Source organism: Nerophis ophidion, linkage group LG11 (assembly GCF_033978795.1).
Source record: "Nerophis ophidion isolate RoL-2023_Sa linkage group LG11, RoL_Noph_v1.0, whole genome shotgun sequence".
Classification (NCBI taxonomy): Eukaryota; Metazoa; Chordata; class Actinopteri; order Syngnathiformes; family Syngnathidae; genus Nerophis; species Nerophis ophidion.
In genome coordinates this window covers 9,976,045-10,001,426 of record NC_084621.1, presented here as the reverse complement: position 1 = coordinate 10,001,426, position 25,382 = coordinate 9,976,045, and the positions used below count along the sequence as shown (strand labels likewise).

The 25,382-nt window shown below is 37.8% G+C and overlaps 1 protein-coding gene across 1 annotated transcript in view; it reads left to right on the top strand.

Moving 5' to 3' along the window:
* Positions 1-23,925, top strand: part of ceacam1 (CEA cell adhesion molecule 1) — an 87,125-nt gene extending 63,200 nt beyond the window's left edge. The window contains exons 15-18 of the mRNA XM_061916605.1: positions 4,280-4,531; positions 5,994-6,278; positions 16,522-16,776; positions 16,855-23,925. Coding sequence (XP_061772589.1) covers positions 4,280-4,531; positions 5,994-6,278; positions 16,522-16,776; positions 16,855-16,943 — 881 coding nt within the window. The 3' untranslated portion in view covers positions 16,944-23,925. The remainder of the gene's footprint in view (positions 1-4,279; positions 4,532-5,993; positions 6,279-16,521; positions 16,777-16,854) is intronic.
* The last annotated feature ends 1,457 nt before the right edge of the window (positions 23,926-25,382 follow it).

The following is a 25,382-nucleotide window of genomic DNA, read 5'->3' as shown; positions in this document are numbered from 1 at the left end:
ATTAATTATTGTCCTTTTAGCAAAAGCCACAGTAGATATGCTAATAATGTAAACAGAAGGCTTAAGTAAATCTCAATAAGTGTGTGCTTGTAACCTCATACACTTATACAGGTACACAACATATCCCAACGTCACCGCACGTTGGTTGATTGCGTCACCGCGTCAAAAAATTGCGTCACACGCCACTATTCGGCCTTGTTTTTAACTCATTCCACCGAAGGCCAAATGTGGCTTTTTTTTGCCATATTCGGCCGAATATATTCGGTTACCGATTAATCGGTGCATCCCTACAAAAAAATCTAGCTGTCAACACTGAATATTGCATTGTTGCATTTCTTTTCACAGTTTATGAACTAACATTCATATTCTGTTGAAGTATTATTCAATAAACATATTCATAAAGGATTTTTGAATTGTTGCTATTTTTAGAATATTTAAAAAAAAATCTCACGTACCCCTTGGCATACCTTCAAGTACCCCCAGGGATACGCGTACCCGCATTTGAGAACACCTGTTCTTTACTACTACTTTATTTGTGCATAAGTATTTTATTCTTATTTTTTTCATCATATTTATGAGAATATCAAATGGTGTAACATATTTTTTAACATCGAAATAATTACACTTAATTGCAAAAATAATACATTGAGTGACAGACATATTCATTAGGTATTATTTTAAAATGTAATTTATTCCTTATTGAAATGCATAGATACACACAAATAGTGTGTATGTTATTTCTACCTCTTGTGTACCAATTAGCCTTTGGTATAGTAAATTTGTGGCGTCATTCTCCGGTTGAACTCCAACATAAAGGTCGCCAGCTTTACAGATACCATGACTGTTACAAAGCTGTCTAATGCCACCGGGTGTTTTTTTTTTTCCCTTTCCAGAAAATGATTGTACATTGAAAGACATGGGAACAACTTTTCTTTTGTTTGACTATGATTTAATTCACTGCTGTTAGATATCACATGTTCCGCTAATCTAGATCTACTCAGTGAACTCTACTGATAACTTCAATGAGAAAATATGTTTCCCTCCACACTTTTAAAGGAAACTTATAGACCGTGGGTGTCAAACTCTGGCCGGCGGGCCAAATTTGGCCCGCCGTGTAATTTCGTTTGGCCCTTGAGGCAATATCAAATTAACATTAGAGCTGGCCCGCCAGGATTATACAGCGGCATTCACCGCTTATACTCATACTTGCCAACCCTCCTGATTTTCCCGGGAGACTCCCGAAGTTCAGTGCCCCTCCCGAAAATCTCCCAGGGCAACCATTCTCCCGAATTTCTCCCCGGACAAAAATTTTGGGCGTTCTCCCCAACCTGTCTTCACGTCCGCTTTTCCTCTATACATACAGCGTGCTGGCCAAGTCACGTAATATATGCGGTTTGTACACACACAAGTGAATGCAAGGCATATTTGATCAACAGCCATACAGGTCACACTGAGGGTGGCCGTATAAACAACTTTAACACTATATGGGCCACACTGTGAAGCCACACCAAACAAGAATGACAAACACAAATCGGAAGAACAACCGCACCGAAACACAACATTAACACAACAGAACAAATACCCAGAACCCCTTGCAGCACTAACTCTTCCGGGACGCTACAATATCCACCAAACCCCGCCACTCCCCAACCCCGTGTCACACCTATGGATCATGTTTTGTTTTGTTTTGTCATGTTATGTTTTTGATTTTTGGACATTCAGTCACGTTTTACACTTCCTGGTTTTGTTTCCATGCCAACGTATTAGTTCCCACCTTCTCACGCCCCTGCCCTCAGTCCCGCACCTGTTCCTGATTATCACAGCCAGTATATAAGTAATTTTCTTTCTGTTCATCATTCTGGGATCTTCTCACATGCGCACGCACCCTACCCATGCTGCACCTCGTCCACAGTTCCATGCCGTGTAAGTTTTTGTATTTATGCCATTGTGCTAGTTTTGTTTTGTTTGTATATAGTCATGCCATTGTGCTGTTTTGTTTTAAGTATAGTATAGATTATTATCCGCCACAGAGCGCGTCCTTGGTTCGCCTTTTTGTAGTTTGTTTGTTTATTTAATAAATATCATGTATTTACATTCATGCCTGACTAGTCCCACATCATCCTTGCATCAAGGAAGCACAAACATCCACAGTCCTAGCCTGACACCCCGACCACATCATTATTTTATTTTCAAATTTATTAGCTCGTGGAAGAAGCTAATGTTGATATTTACATTAGAAGGCTGCAAATAGAAAAGAGGCATTACATTTTTTTATTGAAATTTTATTTCTGTGATCTTTTTTCGTTTGTTTTTTGAAAGTTGATTTTGCAATATTAGGTTATATAAGCGTTGTTTAAAGGGGAACATTATCACAATTTCAAAAGGGTTGAAAACAATAAAAATCAGTTCCCAGTGGCTTGTTGTATTTTTTTAAGTTTTTTTTTTAATTTTACCGGTCACGGAATATTCCTAAATAAAGCTTTAAAGTGCCTTACTTTCGCTATCTTCGAAACCACTGGCCATTTCCCTGTGACGTCACACAGTGCTGCCAATGTAAACAAACAATGGGAATACCACAGCAAGATATAGTGACATTAGCTCGGATTCAAACTCGGATTTCAGCGACTTAAGCGATTCAACAGATTACGCATGTATTGAAACAGATGGTTGGAGTATGAACATATTGAAGAAGGAACTGAAGCTATTGAGCGAATAGCTATTGACGCTATTCATAGCCATAGCATGGCCGAATAGCTGCGTTAGCATCGCCGGTAAAATGTGCGGACCAAACGATCAGGACTTTTGCATCTTTTGACACTGGAGCAACTAAAATCCGTCGATTGGTAAGTGTTTGTTTCGCATTAAACGTGGATGGAAGGAAACGTAATGTAGTTGCAAATGCATCTACAGGTTATCCATACATCTCTGTGCCATGTCTGCTTTAGCACCGCCCGTAAATATCATGTTAGCATCGATTAGCGTAGCATGTTAGCATCAATTAGCTGGCAGTCAACATCAACAAAACTCACCTTTGTGATTTCGTTGACTATCGTTGCAAATGCATCTGCAGGTTATCCATACATCTCTGTGCCATGTCTGCCTTAGCATCGCCGGTCAAATGTGGAGACACTCTGGCACATTCAATGGGGGTCTGGCGGCAGACACTTTGGCATCTTGGGGCCAGTGGTGCAACTTGAATCCCTCCCTGTTAGTGTTGTTACACCCTCCGACAACACACCGACGAGGCATGATGTCTCCAAGGTTCCAAAAAATAGTCCAAAAAACGGAAAATAACAGAGCTGAGACCCGGTGTTTGTAATGTGAAAATGAAAATGGTGGGTGTGTTACCTCGGCAACGTCACATTCTGACGTCATCGCCTCCAGCGCGATAAACAGAAAGGCGTTTAATTCGCCAAAATTCACCCATTTAGAGTTCGGAAATCGGTTAAAAAAATAGATGGTCTTTTTTCTGCACCATCAAGGTATATATTGACGCTTACATAGGTCTGCTGATAATGCTCCCCTTTAAGCAAATCAGTGTAACAAACTGAGCAATAATTAACGTTTTCATTCACTTTCTCTTGCTACTTTCAAGGCTTGAATGTTTGATTCATTCCTTATTGTTATTTTGCTTTCAAATGTATTATTGGCCCGTGGAAAAAGTGTATTTTGATATTTACCTCAGAAGGCTGCAAATAGAAAAGAGGCATTCAATTTTTATTTTTATTTTATTTGATATGCCATTGATATTTTTTTAAATATTGTTATTATTTGAAACTCAATTCTGCATGTCACTATAAAGTTATATAAGCCTTGCTTCTTCAATATTCAATGCAAAACTTGTTTGGATCCCTATTAAAAGGTTTATTTGTTCAACCTTGGCTTTGTTGGATTAGATTAGATAGTACTTTATTTATTCCGTCAGGAGAGTTCCTTCAGGAAAATTAAAATCGTTGTGAAGTGAAGTGAATTATATTTATATAGCGCTTTTCTCTAGTGACTCAAAGCGCTTTACATAGTGGAACCCAATATCTAAGTTACATTTAAACCAGTGTGGGTGGCACCGGGAGCAGGTGGGTAAAGTGTCTTGCCCAAGGACACAAAGGCAGGGACTAGGATGGCGGAAGCGGGAATCGAACCTGCAACCCTCAAGTTGCTGGCACGGCCACTCTACCAACCGAGCTATACCGCCCAGTTCCGTTTAAAATGTTGGCCCACTCTGTATTTGAGTTTGAGACCCCTGTTATAGACACTGATATACAATATGTTTTTGTTGCAGTTGGACCGGAAAATCTAATGGTTTATGGGCCAGCGTTGGCCGTGGAGGGACAATCTGTAAACTTCTCCTGCTCCGCCGTGTCGGTGCCCCCCAGCCACTTCTACTGGCTGCACAATGGCTCCATTGTGGCCAACAGCTCCGTGTTTGTGTCGAGTTCTCTATCTTTGAACATGAGTGGAAATTACACCTGCATGGCCCAAAACCCGCTGTTGAAAAGGAACAGCACCAAGTCCCTGGCGCTCACGGTCAAAGGTGAGAATCCAGGATTGCTCCATCATTCTTGCACTAACATGTTTTATTTGAATGCATGTCGTTTATCTTCTTAAAAAGTATTTTCAACCCAACCATGTTCATGCACTTTTGGGGGAATTTTGCCTATCATGCACAATCCTTATGTAAGACCAGAACATGTACTGTAAATATAAACAGAATACAATGATTTGCAAATCCTTTTCAAGCCATATTCAGTTGAATATGCTACAAAGATAACATATTTGATGTTCAAACTAATAAACACTTCTTTTTTGTTGTTGCAAATAATCATTAACTTCAGAATTTGATGCCAGCAACACGTGACAAAGAAGTTGGGAAAGGTGGCAATAAACACTGCTAAAGTTGAGGAATGCTCATCAAACACTTATTTGGAACATCCCACAGGTGTGCAGGCTAATTGGGAACAGGTGGGTGCCGTGATTGGGTATAAAAACAGCTTCCCAAAAAATGCTCAGTCTTTCACAAGAAAGGATGGGGCGAGGTACACCGCTTTGTCCACAACTGCGTGAGCAAATAGTCAAACAGTTTAAGAACAACGTTTCTCAAAGTGCAATTGCAAGAAATTTAGGGATTTCAACATCTACGCTCCATAATATCATCAAAAGGTTCAGAGAATCTGGAGAAATCCCTCCACGTAAAGCAACATTGAATGACCGTGACCTTTGATTCCTCAGACGGCACTGTATCAAAAACTGACGTCAATCTCTAAAGGATATCACCACATGGGCTCAGGAACACTTCAGAAAACCACTGTCAGTAACTACAGTTGGTGGTTACATCTGTAAGTGCAAGTTAAAACTCTACTATGCAAAGCAAAAGCCATTTATCAACAACACCCAGAAACGCCGCCGGCCCGAGCTCATCTAAGATGGACTGATGCAAAGTGGAAAAGTGTTCTGTGGACTGACGAGTCCACATTTCAAATTGTTTTTGAAAATATTCGACATTGTGTCTTTCGGACCAAAGAGGAAACGAACCATCCAGACTGTTATCGACGCAAAGCCAGCATCTGTGATGGTATGGGGGTGCATTAGTGCCCAAGGCATGGGTAACTTACACATCTGTGAAGGCACCATTAATGCTGAAAAGTACATACAGGTTTTGGAACAACATATGCTGCCATCCAAGCGGCATCTTTTTCATGGACGCCCCTGCTTATTTCAGCAAGACAATGCCAAGCCACATTTAGCACGTTAAAACAGCGTGGCTTCGTAAAAAAAGAGTGCGGCAAGTTAATGATTATTTGCAACAACAAAAAAAGTTTATCAGTTTGCACATCGAATATGTTGTCTTTGTAGCATATTCAACTGAATATGGGTTGAAAAGGATTCGCAAATCTTTGTATTCCGTTTGTATTTACATCGAACGCAATTTCCCAACTCATATGGAAATGGGGTTTGTAGTTTTGGAATGAAGTCCAACTGTCCTTTGTCATCCTCAGAGGCCATCAAGTCGGTGATGGTGATGAACGACACGATTCCCATCGACGGCAACAACTTCACGCTCACCTGCGTGGTGGACGGGCATTACGACTCCATACAGTGGGAGAAGAACGGCACCTACGTGGGAACGAACATGTCCGCCGACAACCACACTTACTACCACCTGGTGGACAACAGCTTTTTCTTCACCCCGTTGATGCGCTCCGACGACGACGAGTACAGGTGTGTCGCCAGCAACCTGATTGGTCCTCACGAGAGTCCGCCGTACGAGCTCCTGGTCAACTGTGAGTACTGAAGAACCAGACCGAACAAATTGTAGTACTTAGCCCGTTGCCTAGCACCTGGCAGGGACTCTACCCATTCTAGCGTTTACTTGGGCTCTGGTCTACACTTTGCTGCAGTGCTTGGCTTTTTTTGCTGCCCTCAGTCTCCTCTCAAGTAAAATTATTCTATTTACCACCTAAGAACAAAAGGTAAACACAGTCAGGTACTAATTTGAAGTGGAAATCAAACCAGAACCGAGTGCAGCTTCATTCTGGACAAGTATTGTACGCCACAGTCTCCACTTTGCTGCCCTCAGTCTCCTTTCAAGTAAAATTGATTAATGTACTACCTTACAACAAAAAGTAAACACAGTCAGGTACTAATTTGAAGTGGAAATCAAACAAGAACCGAGTGCAACTTAGTTCTGGAAAAGTTTTGTACGCCACAGTCTCTACTTTGCTGCCCTCAGTCTCCTTTCAAGTAAAATTATTCTACGTACTACCTGACAACAAAAAGTAAACACAGTCAGGTACTAATTTGAAGTGGAAATCAAACCAGAACTGAGTGTAGCTTCGTTCTGGACAAGTATTGTACGACACAGTCTCCACTTTGCTGCCCTCAGTCTCCTTTCAAGTAAAATTATTCTACGTACTACCTGACAACAAAAAGTAAACACAGTCAAGTACTAATTTGAAATGGAAATCCAACAAGAACCGAGTGCAGCTTCATTCTGGACAAGTATTGTACGCCACAGTCTCCACTTTGCTGCCCTCAGTCTCCTTTCAAGTAAAATTATTCTACGTACTACCTGACAACAAAACGTAAACACAGTCAGATACTAATTTGAAGTGGAAATCAAACCAGAACTGAGTGTAGCTTCGTTCTGGACAAGTATTGTACGACACAGTCTCCACTTTGCTGCCCTCAGTCTCCTTTCAAGTAAAATTATTCTACGTACTACCTGACAACAAAAAGTAAACACAGTCAAGTACTAATTTGAAATGGAAATCCAACAAGAACCGAGTGCAGCTTCATTCTGGACAAGTATTGTACGCCACAGTCTCCACTTTGCTGCCCTCAGTCTCCTTTCAAGTAAAATTATTCTACATACTACCTGACAACAAAACGTAAACACAGTCAGGTACTAATTTGAAGTGGAAATCAAACCAGAACCGAGTGAAGCTTAATCCTGGAAAAGTTTTGTACGCCACAATCTCCACTTTGCTGCCCTCAGTCTCCTTTCAAGTAAAATTATTCTACATACTACCTGACAACAAAACGTAAACACAGTCAGGTACTAATTTGAAGTGGAAATCAAACCAGAACCGAGTGAAGCTTGATCCTGGAAAAGTTTTGTACGCCACAATCTCCACTTTGCTGCCCTCAGTCTCCTTTCAAGTAAAATTATTCTACGTACTACCTGACAACAAAACGTAAACACAGTCAGGTACTAATTTTAAGTGGAAATCAAACCAGAACCGAGTGAAGCTTAGTTCTGGAAAAGTTTTGTATGCCACAATCTCCACTTTGCTGCCCTCAGTCTCCTTTCAAGTAAAATTATTCTACGTACTACCTGACAACAAAAAGTAAACACAGTCAGGTACTAATTTGAAGTGGAAATCAAACCAGAACTGAGTGTAGCTTCGTTCTGGACAAGTATTGTACGACACAGTCTCCACTTTGCTGCCCTCAGTGTCCTTTCAAGTAAAATTATTCTACGTACTACCTGACAACAAAAAGTAAACACAGTCAAGTACTAATTTGAAATGGAAATCCAACAAGAACCGAGTGCAGCTTCATTCTGGACAAGTATTGTACGCCACAGTCTCCACTTTGCTGCCCTCAGTCTCCTTTCAAGTAAAATTATTCTACGTACTACCTTACAACAAAAAGTAAACACAGTCAGGTACTAATTTGAAGTGGAAATCAAACCAGAACCGAGTGCAACTTAGTTCTGGAAAAGTTTTGTACGCCACAATCTCCACTTTGCTGCCCTGAGTCTCCTTTCAAGTAAAATTATTCTACGTACTACCTGACAACAAAAAGTAAACACAGTCAGGTACTAATTTGAAGTGGAAATCAAACAAGAACCGAGTGCAACTTAGTTCTGGAAAAGTTTTGTACGCCACAGTCTCTACTTTGCTGCCCTCAGTCTCCTTTCAAGTAAAATTATTCTACGTACTACCTGACAACAAAACGTAAACACAGTCAGGTAATAATTTGAAGTGGAAATCCATTAAGAACAGAGTGCAGTTTAGTTCTGGAAAAGTATTGTACGACACAGTCTCCACTTTGCTGCCCTCAGTCTCCTTTCAAGTAAAATTATTCTACGTACTACCTGACAACAAAAAGTAAACACAGTCAAGTACTAATTTGAAATGGAAATCCAACAAGAACCGAGTGCAGCTTCATTCTGGACAAGTATTGTACGACACAGTCTCCACTTTGCTGCCCTCAGTCTCCTTTCAAGTAAAATTATTCTACGTACTACCTAACAACAAAAAGTAAACACAGTCAGGTAATAATTTGAAGTGGAAATCAAACCAGAACCGAGTGTAGCTTCGTTCTGGACAAGTATTGTACGACACAGTCTCCACTTTGCTGCCCTCAGTCTCCTTTCAAGTAAAATTATTCTATGTACTACCTAACAACAAAAAGTAAACACAGTCAGGTAGTAATTTGAAGTGGAAATCAAACGAGAACCGAGTGCAGCTTTGTTCTGGACAAGTATTGTACGCCACAGTCTCCACTTTGCTGCCCTCAGTCTCCTTTCAAGTAAAATGAAGCTACCCCACCACATGATGAAAAGTAAACACAGGTGCTAATTGGAAGTGCAAAACCAACTCCACTTAGCTCATCCATTTCCTTTCCGTATCTGTAATTCTAAAGTGGAAACCCCAAATGGAGGTGAGTATAACCAAGTATCCATCAATCAATCAAAGTTTATCTATATTGCCCTTAATCACAATTGTCTCAAAGGGCTGCACAAGCCACAACGACATCCTCTGCTCAGATCCCACATCAGCGTAAGAAAAAACTCAACCCAATGGGATGACAATGAGAAACCTTGGAGTGGACCACAGATGTGGGCACCCCCTCCCCCGGGCGACCGGTGCAATGGATGTCGAGTGGATCTAGTTAATAGTGTGAGGGTCCAGTCCGTAGTAGATCTGGCATAATATTGTGAAAGTCCAGTCCATAGTGGATCTAACATAACAGTGAGAGTCCAGTCCATTGTGGATCTAACATAATAGTGAGAGTCCAGTCCATTGTGGATCTAGTTAATAGTGTGAGGATCCAGTCCGTAGTAGATCTGGCATAATATTGTGAAAGTCCAGTCCATAGTGGATCTAACATAACAGTGAGAGTCCAGTCCATTGTGGATCTAACATAATAGTGAGAGTCCAGTCCATTGTGGATCTAACATAATAGTGAGAGTCCAGTCCATAGTGGATCTAACATAACAGTGAGAGTCCAGTCCATAGTGGATCTAGCATAATAGTGAGAGTCCAGTCCATAGTGGATCTAGCATAACAGTGAGAGTCCAGTCCATAGTGGATCTAGCATAATATTTTGAAAGTCCGGTCCATAGTGGATCGAACATAATGAGAGTCCAGTCCATAGTGGATCTAGCATAATAGTGTGAAAGTCCAGTCCATAGTGGATCTAACATAACAGTGAGAGTCCAGTCCATAGTGGATCTAGCATAATATTTTGAAAGTCCTGTCCATAGTGGATCGAACATAATGAGAGTCCAGTCCATAGTGGATATAAAATAATAGTGTGAGTCCAGTCCATAGTGGATCCAACATAATAGTGAGAGTCCAGTCCATAGTGGATCTAACAAAATAGTGTGAGAGTCCAGTCCATAGTGGATCTAACAAAATAGTGTGAGAGTCCAGTCCATAGTGGATCCAACAAAATAGTGTGAGAGTCCAGTCCATAGTGGATCTAACATAATAGTGAGACTCCAGTCCATAGTGGATCTAGCATAATAGTGAGAGTCCAGTCCATAGTGGATCGAACATAATAGTGAGAGTCCAGTCCATAGTGGATCTAAAATAATAGTGAGAGTCCAGTCCATAGTGGATCCTACATAATAGTGAGAGTCCAGTCCATAGTGGATCTAGCATAATAGTGTGAAAGTCCAGTCCATAGTGGATGGAACATAATAGTTAGAGTCCAGTCCATAGTGGAACCAGCATGATATTGTGAAAGTCCAGTCCATGGTGGATCTAACATAATATTGTGAAAGTCCAGTCCATAGTGGATCTAACATAACAGTGAGAGTCCAGTCCATAGTGGATCTAGCATAATATTTTGAAAGTCCGGTCCATAGTGGATCGAACATAATGAGAGTCCAGTCCATAGTGGATCTAACATAATAGTGAGAGTCCAGTCCATAGTGGATCTAGCATAATAGTGTGAAAGTCTAGTCCATAGTGGATCTAACATAATAGTGAGAGTCCAGTCCATAGTGGATCTAACATAATAGTGAGAGTCCAGTCCATAGTGGATCTAGCATAATAGTGAGAGTCCAGTCCATAGTGGAACTAGCATGATATTGTGAAAGTCCAGTCCATGGTGGATCGAACATAATCGTGTGATAGTCCAGTCCATAGTGGATCTAACATAATAGTGTGAAAGTCCAGTCCATAGTGGATCTAACATGATATTGTGATACTCCAGTCCATAGTGGATCTAACGTAATATTGTGAAAGTCCAGTCCATAGTGGATCGAACATAATAGTGTGATAGTCCAGTCCATAGTGGATCTAGCATAATAGTGTGAAAATCCAGTCCATAGTGGATCGAACATAATAGTGTGATAGTCCAGTCCATAGTGGATCTAACATGATATTGTGAAAGTCCAGTCCATAGTGGATCTAGCATAATAGTCTGAAAGTCCAGTCCATAGTGGATCGAACATAATAGTGTGATAGTCCAGTCCATAGTGGATCTAACATAATATTGTTAAAGTCCAGTCCATAGTGGATCTAACATAATATTGTGAAGGTCCAGTCCGTAGTGGATCGAACATAATAGTGAGAGTCCAGTCCATAGTGGATCTAACATGATATTGTGATAGTCCAGTCCATAGTGGATCTAACGTAATATTGTGAAAGTCCAGTCCATAGTGGATCGAACATAATAGTGTGATAGTCCAGTCCATAGTGGATCTAGCATAATAGTGTGAAAATCCAGTCCATAGTGGATCGAACATAATAGTGTGATAGTCCAGTCCATAGTGGATCTAACATGATATTGTGAAAGTCCAGTCCATAGTGGATCTAGCATAATAGTCTGAAAGTCCAGTCCATAGTGGATCGAACATAATAGTGTGATAGTCCAGTCCATAGTGGATCTAACATAATATTGTTAAAGTCCAGTCCATAGTGGATCTAACATAATATTGTGAAAGTCCAGTCCATAGTGGATCGAACATAATAGTGTGATAGTCCAGTCCATAGTGGATCTAGCATAATAGTGTGAAAATCCAGTCCATAGTGGATCGAACATAATAGTGTGATAGTCCAGTCCATAGTGGATCTAACATGATATTGTGAAAGTCCAGTCCATAGTGGATCCTACATAATAGTGAGAGTCCAGTCCATAGTGGATCTAGCATAATAGTGTGAAAGTCCAGTCCATAGTGGATGGAACATAATAGTTAGAGTCCAGTCCATAGTGGAACCAGCATGATATTGTGAAAGTCCAGTCCATGGTGGATCCAACACAATATTGTGAGAGTCCAGTCCATAGTGGATCTAACATAATATTGTGAAAGTCCAGTCCATAGTGGATCTAACATAACAGTGAGAGTCCAGTCCATAGTGGATCTAGCATAATATTTTGAAAGTCCGGTCCATAGTGGATCGAACATAATGAGAGTCCAGTCCATAGTGGATCTAACATAATAGTGAGAGTCCAGTCCATAGTGGATCTAGCATAATAGTGTGAAAGTCTAGTCCATAGTGGATCTAACATAATAGTGAGAGTCCAGTCCATAGTGGATCTAACATAATAGTGAGAGTCCAGTCCATAGTGGATCTAGCATAATAGTGAGAGTCCAGTCCATAGTGGAACTAGCATGATATTGTGAAAGTCCAGTCCATGGTGGATCGAACATAATCGTGTGATAGTCCAGTCCATAGTGGATCTAACATAATAGTGTGAAAGTCCAGTCCATAGTGGATCTAACATGATATTGTGAAAGTCCAGTCCATAGTGGATCTAACATGATATTGTGATAGTCCAGTCCATAGTGGATCTAACGTAATATTGTGAAAGTCCAGTCCATAGTGGATCGAACATAATAGTGTGATAGTCCAGTCCATAGTGGATCTAGCATAATAGTGTGAAAATCCAGTCCATAGTGGATCGAACATAATAGTGTGATAGTCCAGTCCATAGTGGATCTAACATGATATTGTGAAAGTCCAGTCCATAGTGGATCTAGCATAATAGTCTGAAAGTCCAGTCCATAGTGGATCGAACATAATAGTGTGATAGTCCCATCCATAGTGGGTCTAACATAATATTGTTAAAGTCCAGTCCATAGTGGATCTAACATAATATTGTGAAAGTCCAGTCCATAGTGGATCGAACATAATATTGTGAAAGTCCAGTCCGTAGTGGATCGAACATAATAGTGAGAGTCCAGTCCATAGTGGGGCCGGCAGGAGACCATCCCGAGCGGAGACAGGTCAGCAGCGCAGAGATGTCCCCAACCGATGCACAGGCGAGCGGTCCCGACTCTGGACAGCCAGCACTTCATCCATGGCCACCGGACCTGTGCCCCCCTTTACCCAAGGGAGAGGGGGGCAGAGTAGAAAACAAAAGAAACGGCAGATCAACTGGTCTAAAAGGGGGGTCTATTTAAAGCCTAGTTCAGGGCTCAGGCACCAGGTAGCCCGTAAGGACCAGATGAGTCGCCCGCTGGCCTGTTCTAAAAATAGCTCAAATAGCAGCACTTACCAGTGAGCTGCCTCTATTTTTTAAATTGTATTTATTTACTAGCAAGCTGGTCTCGCTTTGCTCGACATTTTTAATTCTAAGAGGGACAAAACTCAAATAGAATTTGAAAATCCAAGAAAATATTTTAAAGACTTGGTCTTTACTTGTTTGAATAAATTCATTTATTTTTTTTTACTTTGCTTTTTATAACTTTCAGAAAGACAATTTTAGAGAGAAAAATACAACCTTAAAAATGATTTTAGGATTTTTAAACACATATACCTTTTTACCTTTTAAATTCCTTCCTCTTCTTTCCTGACAATTTAAATCAATGTTCAAATAAATTGATTTTTTTTTATTGTATGGAATAATAAATACATTTTAATTTAATTCTTCATTTTAGCTTCTGTTTTTTTCGACGAAGAATATTTGTGAAATATTTCTTCAAACTTATGACTAAAATTCAAAAAAAGTATTCTGGCAAATCTAGAAAATCTGTCGAATCAAATTTAAATCTTATTTCAAAGTCTTTTGAATTTCTTTTAAAATTGTTGTCCTGGAAAATCTAGAAGAAATAATGATTTGTCTTTCTTAGAAATATAGCTTGGTCCAGTTTGTTATATATTCTAACAAAGTGCAGATTGGATTTTAACCTACTTAAAACATGTCATTAAAATTCTAAAAATTAATCTTAATCGGGAAAAATGACTAATGATGTTCCATAAATTCTTTTTTAAATTTTTTCAAAAATATTCGAATTAGCTAGTTTCTCTCTTCATTTTTTTCAGTTGAATTTTGAATGTTAAAGAGTCGAAATTGAAGATAAACTATGTTTCAAAATTTAATTTTCTTTTTTTTTGTGTTTTCTCCTCTTTTAAACTGTTCAATTAAGTGTTTTTTCATCATTTATTCTCTACAAAAAAACTTCAGTAAAAGGAAAAAAAATGTACGACGGAATGAATAACAGAAATACCCATTTTTTATATATATATAGATGTATTTATTAAAGGTAAATTGAGCAAATTGGCTATTTCTGGCAATTTATTTAAGTGTGTATCAAACTGGTAGCCCTTTGCATTAATCAGTACCCAAGAAATAGCTCTTGCTTTGAAAAAGGTTGGTGACCCCCGGGCTAGAGTATACAAATGAGATTTAAGATGGGACTTAAATGCTTTTAGTGAGGTAGCATCTCTAACTGTTACCATACTACTGCTTTGCTCTCAGTATTCTCCACTTTGTTGCAGCCCTCAGTCTCCCGCCGAATAAAATCTAGCATTTTGACCCAAAAAAAGGGTAATTTTCACTCCGCTTTCAGACGGTCCTCTCAGCGTGATTAAATCATTGTTCAAATAAATTGATTTTTTTTATTGTATAGAATAATAAATACATTTTAATTTAATTCTTCATTTTAGCTTCTGTTTTTTCGACAAAGAATATTTGTGAAATATTTCTTCAAACTTATGACTAAAATTCCAAAAAAGTATTCTGGCAAATCTAGAAAATCTGTAAAATCAAATTTAAATCTTATTTTAAAGTCTTTTGAATTTCTTTTAACATTTTTGTTCTGGAAAATCTAGAAGAAATAATGATTTGTCTTTGTTAGAAATATAGCTTGGTCCAATTTGTTATATATTTTAACAAAGTGCAGATTGGATTTTAACCTATTTAAAACATGTCATTAAAATTCTAAAATTAATCTTAATCGGGAAAAATGACTCATGATGTTCCATAAATTCTTTTTTAAATTTTTTCAAAAAGATTCGAATTAGCTAGTTTCTCTCTTCATTTTTTTCAGTTGAATTTTGAATTTTAAAGATTGAAGATAAACTGTTTCGAAATTTAATTTTCTTTTTTTTCGTGTTTTCTCCTCTTTTAAACTGTTCAATTAAGTGTTTTTTTCATCATTTATTCTCTACAAAAAACCTTCCGTAAAAGGAAAAAAAATGTTCGACGGAATGAATAACAGAAATACCCCTATTTTTATATATATATATAGATTTATTTATCAAAGGTAAATTGAGCAAATTGGCTATTTCTGGCAATTTATTTAAGTGTGTATCAAACTGGTAGCCCTTTGCATTAATCAGTACCCAAGAAATAGCTCTTGCTTTGAAAAAGGTTGGTGACCCCCGGGCTAGAGTATACAAATGAGATTTAAGATGGGACTTAAATGCTTTTAGTGAGGTAGCATCTCTAACTGTTACCATACTACTGCTTTGCTCTCAGTATTCTCCACTTTGTTGCAGCCCTCAGTCTCCCGCCGAATAAAATCTAGCATTTTGACCCAAAAAAAGGGTAATTTTCACTCCGCTTTCAGACGGTCCTCTCAGCGTGATTAAATCATTGTTCAAATAAATTGATTTTTTTTATTGTATAGAATAATAAATACATTTTAATTTAATTCTTCATTTTAGCTTCTGTTTTTTCGACAAAGAATATTTGTGAAATATTTCTTCAAACTTATGACTAAAATTCCAAAAAAGTATTCTGGCAAATCTAGAAAATCTGTAAAATCAAATTTAAATCTTATTTTAAAGTCTTTTGAATTTCTTTTAACATTTTTGTTCTGGAAAATCTAGAAGAAATAATGATTTGTCTTTGTTAGAAATATAGCTTGGTCCAATTTGTTATATATTTTAACAAAGTGCAGATTGGATTTTAACCTATTTAAAACATGTCATTAAAATTCTAAAATTAATCTTAATCGGGAAAAATGACTCATGATGTTCCATAAATTCTTTTTTAAATTTTTTCAAAAAGATTCGAATTAGCTAGTTTCTCTCTTCATTTTTTTCAGTTGAATTTTGAATTTTAAAGATTGAAGATAAACTGTTTCGAAATTTAATTTTCTTTTTTTTCGTGTTTTCTCCTCTTTTAAACTGTTCAATTAAGTGTTTTTTTCATCATTTATTCTCTACAAAAAACCTTCCGTAAAAGGAAAAAAAATGTTCGACGGAATGAATAACAGAAATACCCCTATTTTTATATATATATATAGATTTATTTATCAAAGGTAAATTGAGCAAATTGGCTATTTCTGGCAATTTATTTAAGTGTGTATCAAACTGGTAGCCCTTTGCATTAATCAGTACCCAAGAAATAGCTCTTGCTTTGAAAAAGGTTGGTGACCCCCGGGCTAGAGTATACAAATGAGTTTTAAGATGGGACTTAAATGCTTTTAGTGAGGTAGCATCTCTAACTGTTACTGTAGTACTGCTTTGCTCTCAGTATTCTCCACTTTGTTGCAGCCCTCAGTCTCCCGCCGAATAAAATCTAGCATTTTGGTCATTTTCCCTCTGCTTTCAGACGGTCCTCTCAGCGTGACTCTCTCAGATCCAGAATTGGACAAAGAAAAGCTCACCATCACTGTGAAGTGCGAAGCAGATTCCCGGCCAGAACCCGAAATAAAATGGTTCCTAAACGACAAACCGTCAGAAATCGGCGTCGGCAACATGGTCCAAATCTCCTTGTCACTGCTAGTAGAGACCAAGTACTCGTGCAGGGCTAGGAACCCTGTGACCAACATCACCATGACCCAGACTAAGACCTTCAGCCTCTTTGGTGAGTACGCCTCAGTTAACAAAAACACATTAACCTCGAGAAAAATGCACAATTTGTCTTCTGTTATTCACCTTTCAGGTTCCGCCTCCGCCCTTCCTTCCCCATCCCAGAGAGGCCTTTTCATCGCGAGTGTTTTTATCCTCTCTGTCCCGGTCCTCTTCCGCTGAATCCAAGCACACAAGTTCAACAGAAAACTGGGAGGGGAAAAATAGGCCCTGAAGATAGAACAATATTTAGAGTAGTGATGGCAAATAGGTTGAGTGTGATAATAACCGTAGAACGGGAAGGGTTCTGTTACATAGGAATAGATCCGAATACTCAATACTACTATTCGTAATTCAGCTTATTGTGTAACCAATCAGAACGTAAATTCACCTGGGGCTGGGCGATATAGACTTTTTTTAATATCTCGATATTTTTAGGCCATATCTCGATATTCCGCCTTAGCCTTGAATGAAGACTTGATGCATATAATCGCAGCAGTTTGATGATTCTATGTGTCGACATCACATCAAAGAGCCAGTTTCAGAAAATAAAGAAAACAATGGGAGCCACAAGACTCTTGAAATTTATAATGAAATAACACTTTGCTTTGTGTTATGTATAAACCTGGGGTCTCGGACACACGGCCCACACCATAATACGAAACTTAATGTTAGTGCTACATGTGTTCAACCTTGGCAAGAATGAGGACTCAGGTGCAGAAGGGGGACAATTGACACAGGCTTTATTTAAGTTTTCTTTGAAATCTCTTTGAACAGAGTGATTAAAGCAAAGCGGCTATGGAATCTATGATAACAAAAGACATAGGCAAAACGCAATAAACAGAAAATCACTCCATAGGGAGGAAAAAGGCAATAGCAAAATTACACACAAATCTTCTAACAAAAGAACAACAATCTATGATTAGCTAAAAAAAAAAAAGTAAATCTCTCACGCAGAGGAGACAAGAAACTTTTAACGGAAAGTGCGCTATAAAAAGCTGAGAAAACTACAAACTAAAGCGCTCCAAGAGGAGGGGGAAAAAAGACGGCAAAGCACTGAAATTAGACACAAAATTCTTGACCAAAAACTTTAACAAACAAAATCACTCTTTCTCAGAGGGAACAAAGAAATCAATAAATAAGGCAAGGCAATGCTTAGCAAAACTTGGTTCAAGGCTGCGGACAAGGCTGGAGGCACGTAGCGAGACGATATACTCTGGCATAAGACAAGAGGAAGACCAGACATTTCTACACATGAGGGAGGGTGACACAGGTGGGCACAATCAGGCAATCAGGAGAGACATCAGACCAGTGAAACAGGAGGAAGGGCAAGTGACCTGAAACGAGAGGGAGAGTTAACCTTTCAAAATAAAACAGGAAATGACAAGACAACATGAAACCAAACAAAACCCAGACAATACTTCACCCAGGTGTGACAACATGCGAGTTTCGTGTGAATGCCTCCCCAATTTTTCCGGGAGGCTCCCGAATTTCAGGTCAATTGTTCTATCGAACATCTGCTGATGTCCACCCTAATAACAATAATAAGGGCGTGCCTTTATCATCCTCGACAACCTCTACAAATAGCTCGGAAGCCCAGTCACATGTTCTATGTGGCTTCCGGCAGATTTACAAAAGTGACTGCAAGCCATACAGGTCACACTGAGAGTGCCCGTTTAAACAACTTTAACACTCTTACTAATAATATGTGCCACACTGTGAACCCACACCAAACAAGAAATACAGACACATTTCGGGAGAACATCCGGCTCTCAGATCAATCTTTGCTGACATTGCTTAAGTAATGAATAATTCCGCTGGCAATCACAGTTTCAAAAATAACGTTGAAATTATAAAACATTCTCACGCATTTTAATCCAACCATCCGTTTTTCTACCGCACCTGTTCAAGATGTCGCATTAATGGTAAAAAGTATTATATTTATTATTGGTTAATAACAATAATAACAATAATAAGGGCGTGCCTTTATCATCCTCGACAACCTCTACAAATAGCTTGGAACCCCAGTCACATGTTCTATGTGGCTTCTGGCAGATTTACAAAAGTGACTGCAAGCCATACAGGTCACACTGAGAGTGCCCGTTTAAACAACTTTAACACTCTTACTAATAATATGTGCCACACTGTGAACCCACACCAAACAAGAATGACAGACACATTTCGGGAGAACATCCGGCTCTCAGATCAATCTTTGCTGACATTGCTTAAGTAATGAATAATTCCGCTGGCAATCACAGTTTCAAAAATAACGTTCAAATTATAAAACATTCTCACGCATTTTAATCCAACCATCCGTTTTCTACCGCACCCGTTCAAGATGTCGCATTAATGGTAAAAAGTATTATATTTATTATTGGTTAATAACAATAATAACAATAATAAGGGCGTGCCTTTATCATCCTGGACAACCTCTACAAATAGCTTGGAACCCCAGTCACATGTTCTATGTGACTTCCGGCAGATTTACAAAAGTGACTGCAAGCCATACAGGTCACACTGAGAGTGCCCGTTTAAACAACGTTAACACTCTTACTAATAATATGTGCCACACTGTGAACCCACACCAAACAAGAATGACAAACAAATTTCGGGAGAACATCTGGCTCTCAAATCAATCTTTGCTGACATTGCTTAAGTAATGAATAATTCCGCTGGCAATCACAGTTTCAAAAATAACGTTCAAATTATAAAACATTCTCACGCATTTTAATCCAACCATCCGTTTTTCTACCGCACCTGTTCAAGATGTCGCATTAATGGTAAGAAGTATTATATTTATTATTGGTTAACTTTTAGAATAACAATGTTGTTAAAAAAAGAATAAGAGACTTATTATACTCTACAAATGTCGGTCATACTTAAAAATGCATGAATTTAGTTGTATTCAATGTTGAAAAATGTTATATGGCTCTTACGGAAATACATTTTGAACATTTGACTTTCATGGCTCTCTCCGCCAAAAAGGTCCCCGACCCCTGCTGTAGTGTAATGCCGGCAGCTAAAAGCAACCGCGTGAGAACGTATACTCCAATATCACGATATAGTCCGCGATATAATCCGCGATATATCTCGTAAATCGAAATATCGCCCAGCCCTAGATTCACAAATTTTTGTAAAACTGTGGCTCTCCAGGTATCATTATGGTGAGCGTCATTAAAATGCAGTGGCGTAGTAGGCCCAAGTATTCATTAAAAACAATTTAACAAGTATATTTAATATTTTAGCCACTGTAGCATTACACAGTTTGAACACTCACACTGTTTGAATTGAGGAAAATAAAACACTGTACTTTATTCAAGTGTTTCCGTGGCGTACCTATATTTTTAACAAAGACATTTTATTTTTTTTTGCATTTTAATCATAATAAGTTTGAAGAAATAGCAAAAAAACAGACGCTAAAATTAAGAATTAAATTAAAATGTATTTATTATTCTTTACAAAAAAAAAAATCTATTTACTTGAACATTGATTTAAATTGTCAGGAAAGAAGAGGAAGGAATTTAAAAGGTAAAAAGGTATATGTGTTTAAAAATCCTAAAATCATTTTTCAGGTTGTATTTTTTCTCTAAAATTGTCTTTCTGAAAGTTATAAGAAGCAAAGTAAAAAAAAAATAAATGAATTTATTTAAACAAGTGAAGACCAGGTCTTTAAAATATTTTCTTAGATTTTCAAATTCTATTTGAGTTTTGTCTTTCTTAGAATTAAAAATGTCCAGCAAAGCGAGACCAGCTTGCTAGTAAATAAATACAATTAAAAAAAATAGAGGCAGCTCACTGGTAAGTGCTGCTATTTGAGCTATTTTTTAGAACAGGCAAGCGGGCGACTCATCTGGTCCTTACGGGCTACCTGCGTTGGTGACCCCTGCTTTATAGTGACACAAAGGCTGGGGACTTTGGGACGCACATCATTTTGCAATGGTCCCAAGTCAGCTACCATGAATTGATTAACGTGGACCCCGACTTAAACAAGTTGAAACACTTATTGGGGTGTTAGCATTTTGTGGTCAATTGTACGGAATATGTACTGAACTGTGCAATCCATTCCAATCCACTTTATTTGTACAAGTTTGAGAATCACTGCACAACATAGCACTTATTTATTCAATACCAGTAAGGCACACCTGTTGCTTCTCCATTCTCTGTCAAGCATCTTCAACGGGTGAGTAATTTTGCTTTATTTTAGTTTTGTTTTACTGCGGTCCATTTTCTCTTAAAGACAAATATAACAGTTGATTGTGTTAAAATGTTGCTTTTAATTCAGTTTGTATGGTTCCCACAATGTTTCAAAGTAGGAAGTAGTATCAAGTGTTCAATTTTGGAGGTTGTGTTGCGTTTCGTAAATTATGTTTTGATTGTAGGGCCAACGCGTTGACGTAAGCAACGATTATATTCTTACTTGTCGGAATTTTAATCAACATTGCAAAGGTCGATCGTTTTTGGTGACGTGGCACTTTTCCACCTTTGGAAGTAATATCCGATATTTTGCAGGGTTTTGTTTTTTCCTGATGCGATACTTTTGCAAGAACTCTGTGTGGAAGAGGCAATAGTAAAAATAATTATTAGTAAAAATAATACAAATATTTATCTATGGTTCTGGCACTTATACACGCAATTATATATTTTATTATTATTACTCATTGCTTTCGGGGTTGCCCACTAGTGCGGTCCTCTCCAAGGTTTCTCATAATAAACTGTCACCGATGTTAAAGTTAAAGTACCAATGAGTGTCCTACGGGGGTGAGTTTTTCCTTGCCCGTATGTGGGCTCTGTACAGAGGATGTCGTTGTGGTTTGTGCAGCCCTTTGAGACACTTGTGGTTTAGGGCTATATAAATAAACATTGATTGATTGATTGATTAATATTTTATTAATTGCACTTTTATGGTTTGTGCAGCCCTTTGAGACACTTGTGATTTAGGGCTGTATAAATAAACATTGATTGATTGATTGATTAATATTTTATTAATTGCACTTTTATTTCTCGGTCATCCATCCATCCATTCCAATCCACTTTATTTGTATAGCACAGTTAAACAACAAAAATGTTTCCAAATGCTGCACAATAATAATAAAAACAATATTCAAATATTATTCTTCCTGCCAGCAATGTACTGACAAAAAAAATAATTAATATAAAACCATTATTTAAAAAAAATATGATTAAAAACGATTTTAAAGGGTAAAACCAATTAAAACAATAAATAAAAATCTAAATTTAAAAACAAAGAGAAGCACACAACTCACATAGTGTTAAAAGCCAGAGAATAAAAGTGGGTGTTAAGACGAGACTTAAAACACTCCACTGTGGGAGCAGTTCTAACATGGAGTGGTCCAAAGCTTAGAAGGCCTCGTCCCCCCTGGTTTTAAGTCTGGTCTTGGGCACCACGAGCTGGATCTGACTCTCGAACCTCAGAGTGCTTGCAGGAGTGTAAATTTGGATGAGGTCCGAGATATAATGAGGTGCCCGTCCATGCAAAGCTTTAAAAGCAAACAGCAAGATTTTAAAATCAATTCTAAAATGAACAGTGCAAAGTCTCAAGAATTGGGGTTATATGCTCCCATTTCCTGGTCGTGCTGCCGCGTTCTGGACTAACTGCAACCGGGAGAGAGTTTTTAGGCTAATGCCAGCTTAAGTAGACCAGGCGACTTGAAATAAAAGCATGCACGACTTGTTCAAAAAAGGTTAAAAGATAAAAAAACGGTTTTACCTTTGCTAAAAGACCAAGATGACAAAAACACGATTTAAAAACGCCACTGACTGGTTTGTCAAGTTTAAAATCATAAAGTACTATCTATCTATCCATCTACAACAGGGGTCACCAACCTTTTTGAAAGCAAGAGCTACTTCTTGGGTACTGATTAATGCGAAGGGCTACCAGTTTGATACACACTTAAGTAAATTGCCAGAAATAGCTAATTTGCTCAATTTACCTTTAACTCTATGTTATTATTAATAATTAATTATATTTATCTTTGTGGAAACACTGTTCATCGTAATGATTTCTCACAATATATAGAAACAGATAAATATTGTTATAAATATATTTCGACTCTTTAAAATTCAAAATTCAACCGAAAAAAAAAAGCGAAAAACTAGCTAATTCGAATCTTTTTGGAAAAAATGTAAAAAATAATTTATGGAACATCATTAGTAATTTTTCCTGATTAGGATTGATTTTAGAATTTTGATGACATGTTTTAAGTAGGTTAAAATCCAATCTGCACTTTGTTAGAATATATAACAAATTGGACCAAGCTATATTTCTAACAAAGACAAATAATTTTTTTGAATTTTAATTATAATAAGTTTGAAGAAATATCGAAAAAACAGACGCTAAAATTAAGAATTAAATTAAAATGTATTTATTATTCTTTACGATAAAAAAAAATTTTACTTGAACATTGATTTAAATTGTCAGGAAAGAAGAGGAAGGAATTTAAAAGGTAAAAAGGTATATGTGTTTAAAAATCCTAAAATCATTTTTAAGGTTGTATTTTTTCTCTAAAATTGTCTTTCTGAAAGTTACAGTATAAGAAACAAAGTAAAAAAAAAAATGAATTTATTCAAACAAGTGAAAACCAAGTCTTTAAAATATTTTAATGGATTTTCAAATTCTATTTGAGTTTTGTCTCTCTTAGAATTGAAAATGTCCAGCAAAGCGAGACCAGCTTGTATTTATTAACTAAATAAATACAATTTTAAAATTAGAGGCAGCTCACTGGTAAGTGCTGCTATTTGAGCTATTTTTAGAACAGGCCAACGGGCGACTTATCTGGTCCTTACGGGCGACCTGGTGCCCGCGGGCACTACGTTGGTGACCCCTGCTCTATAGTGACACAAAGGCTGGGGGCTTTGGGACGCACATCATTTTGCAATGGTCCCAAGTCAGTTACCATGAATTGATTAACGTGGACCCAACTTAAACAAGTTGAAAAACTTATTGGGGTGTTACCATTTAGTGGTCAATTGTACGGAATATGTACTGAACTGTGCAATCTACTAATACAAGTTTCAATCAATCAATCAATTGCTGGAGCTTATGTGAGATCAAATTGTAAGAATGAAAATGTATGAACTTTTATTATCATGCTTTGATTTGTAGTACTGTATTTATTTCTTAATCAATAAAACTTCGATGTTTGGACTTTTTGGCCCCGGCGTCGTAGCTGTGAGTATATTGTGTTGGTAACGATTTTGTTTATTTCAAACATGCTTAAGAAAGTAAAATGAAAGAAAAGACTGCAAAAACTGAAATGTGAGTAAGATGAAATATCTCAAATAAGGGTGATATTTTGATTATTTTCTGTCTGATAAGATAATTCTTCTCACTAAGCAGATTTCATGTTAGTGTTTTACTTCTTTTAAGTGTTTTGGTCCTAAATTATCTCTCACGCACAATAGATATATTCTTAACTGCTTCCTTTCCATTAAGAAAAGTAAACTAGATTTTAGTAGAAGTTTGCTGGTTTCAAGAAATACGGAGCGCATATGATATCAAGATAATGGCACTTGCATTTACTTAATTTAAGAAGATTTTTCAATATATTGAGAAAAAAGGACTCATATATTTTTTTGTCTATCAAGAAAGGTGAACTTGTTATTAGTGAGAATATACTTCTTTGAAGATATTTTGGGGTTCATTGAGGTCAGCTTATTTTACTTGTTTTGGAAAGTATTGACAAGCCAAATGTTCTTGTTATATTGGCAGATACCGTATTTCCTTGAATTTTCGCCGGGTATATAGTATGCACCTGTCTCTAATTACCGCCGGGTCAAACTCGTCACGTCTCGAGTAACACTTCCCCTGTCATCATTTTCAAAATAGAGGAGGCTGATTTCAATCATTTGAAATCGCATAAAGGGAAGAATATTAAGAGCTATTCAGTAGGATTTGAGGTCCAAACTATTGAATATGCTAAAAAAAACAGTAAGTAGCTATGTTTTATTAATATACCATAGCTGCGTGTGTCAAATATGAGTCATTAAATGATTCCCGCCTCGTGGTGGTAGAGGGCACTAGTGATCCTTCTTGCGACTACTTGGCTGCAGAAGAAGTGACAATTAGTGACGTGATATGTGCTGGGAACGGATGTGACGGACATTTTAGGATGTAACACCACTACTCTTATGCTGGCTATGTAATCAACCGGGCTGAAATAAAGCATGATCCAGTGCTAAATACCCAGTGTATTATTCAATCAATAACACTTCATGGTTGCAGCGGAGGGATATAGAGATCACCCACAGAGCAGAACGGGAGGGGGAGTTGTCCGAGGATAAATTCTGTCTTCGCCCGCAATACAGATGAGGAGCCGAGCTAACTGATAAAACAGTTTTCTAAACTGGACTTTCAATCGAAGCAGGAGGTAATAAAGGAAGATCTCCATCGAGACAGAGAGACTTTTAAAACTGAAGAAAGATAAGGAAGACTTCTACAAACAAGTTATCGATGCTTTTGATCGGAAGGAGCTGCGCATGGACTTCATTTATAAGTAAAGGTAAGATCATCCATTTTCTACCGCTTAATCCCTTTTGGGGTCGCGGGGGGCGCTGGCGCCTATCTCAGCTACAATTGGGCGGAAGGCGGGGTACACCCTGGAC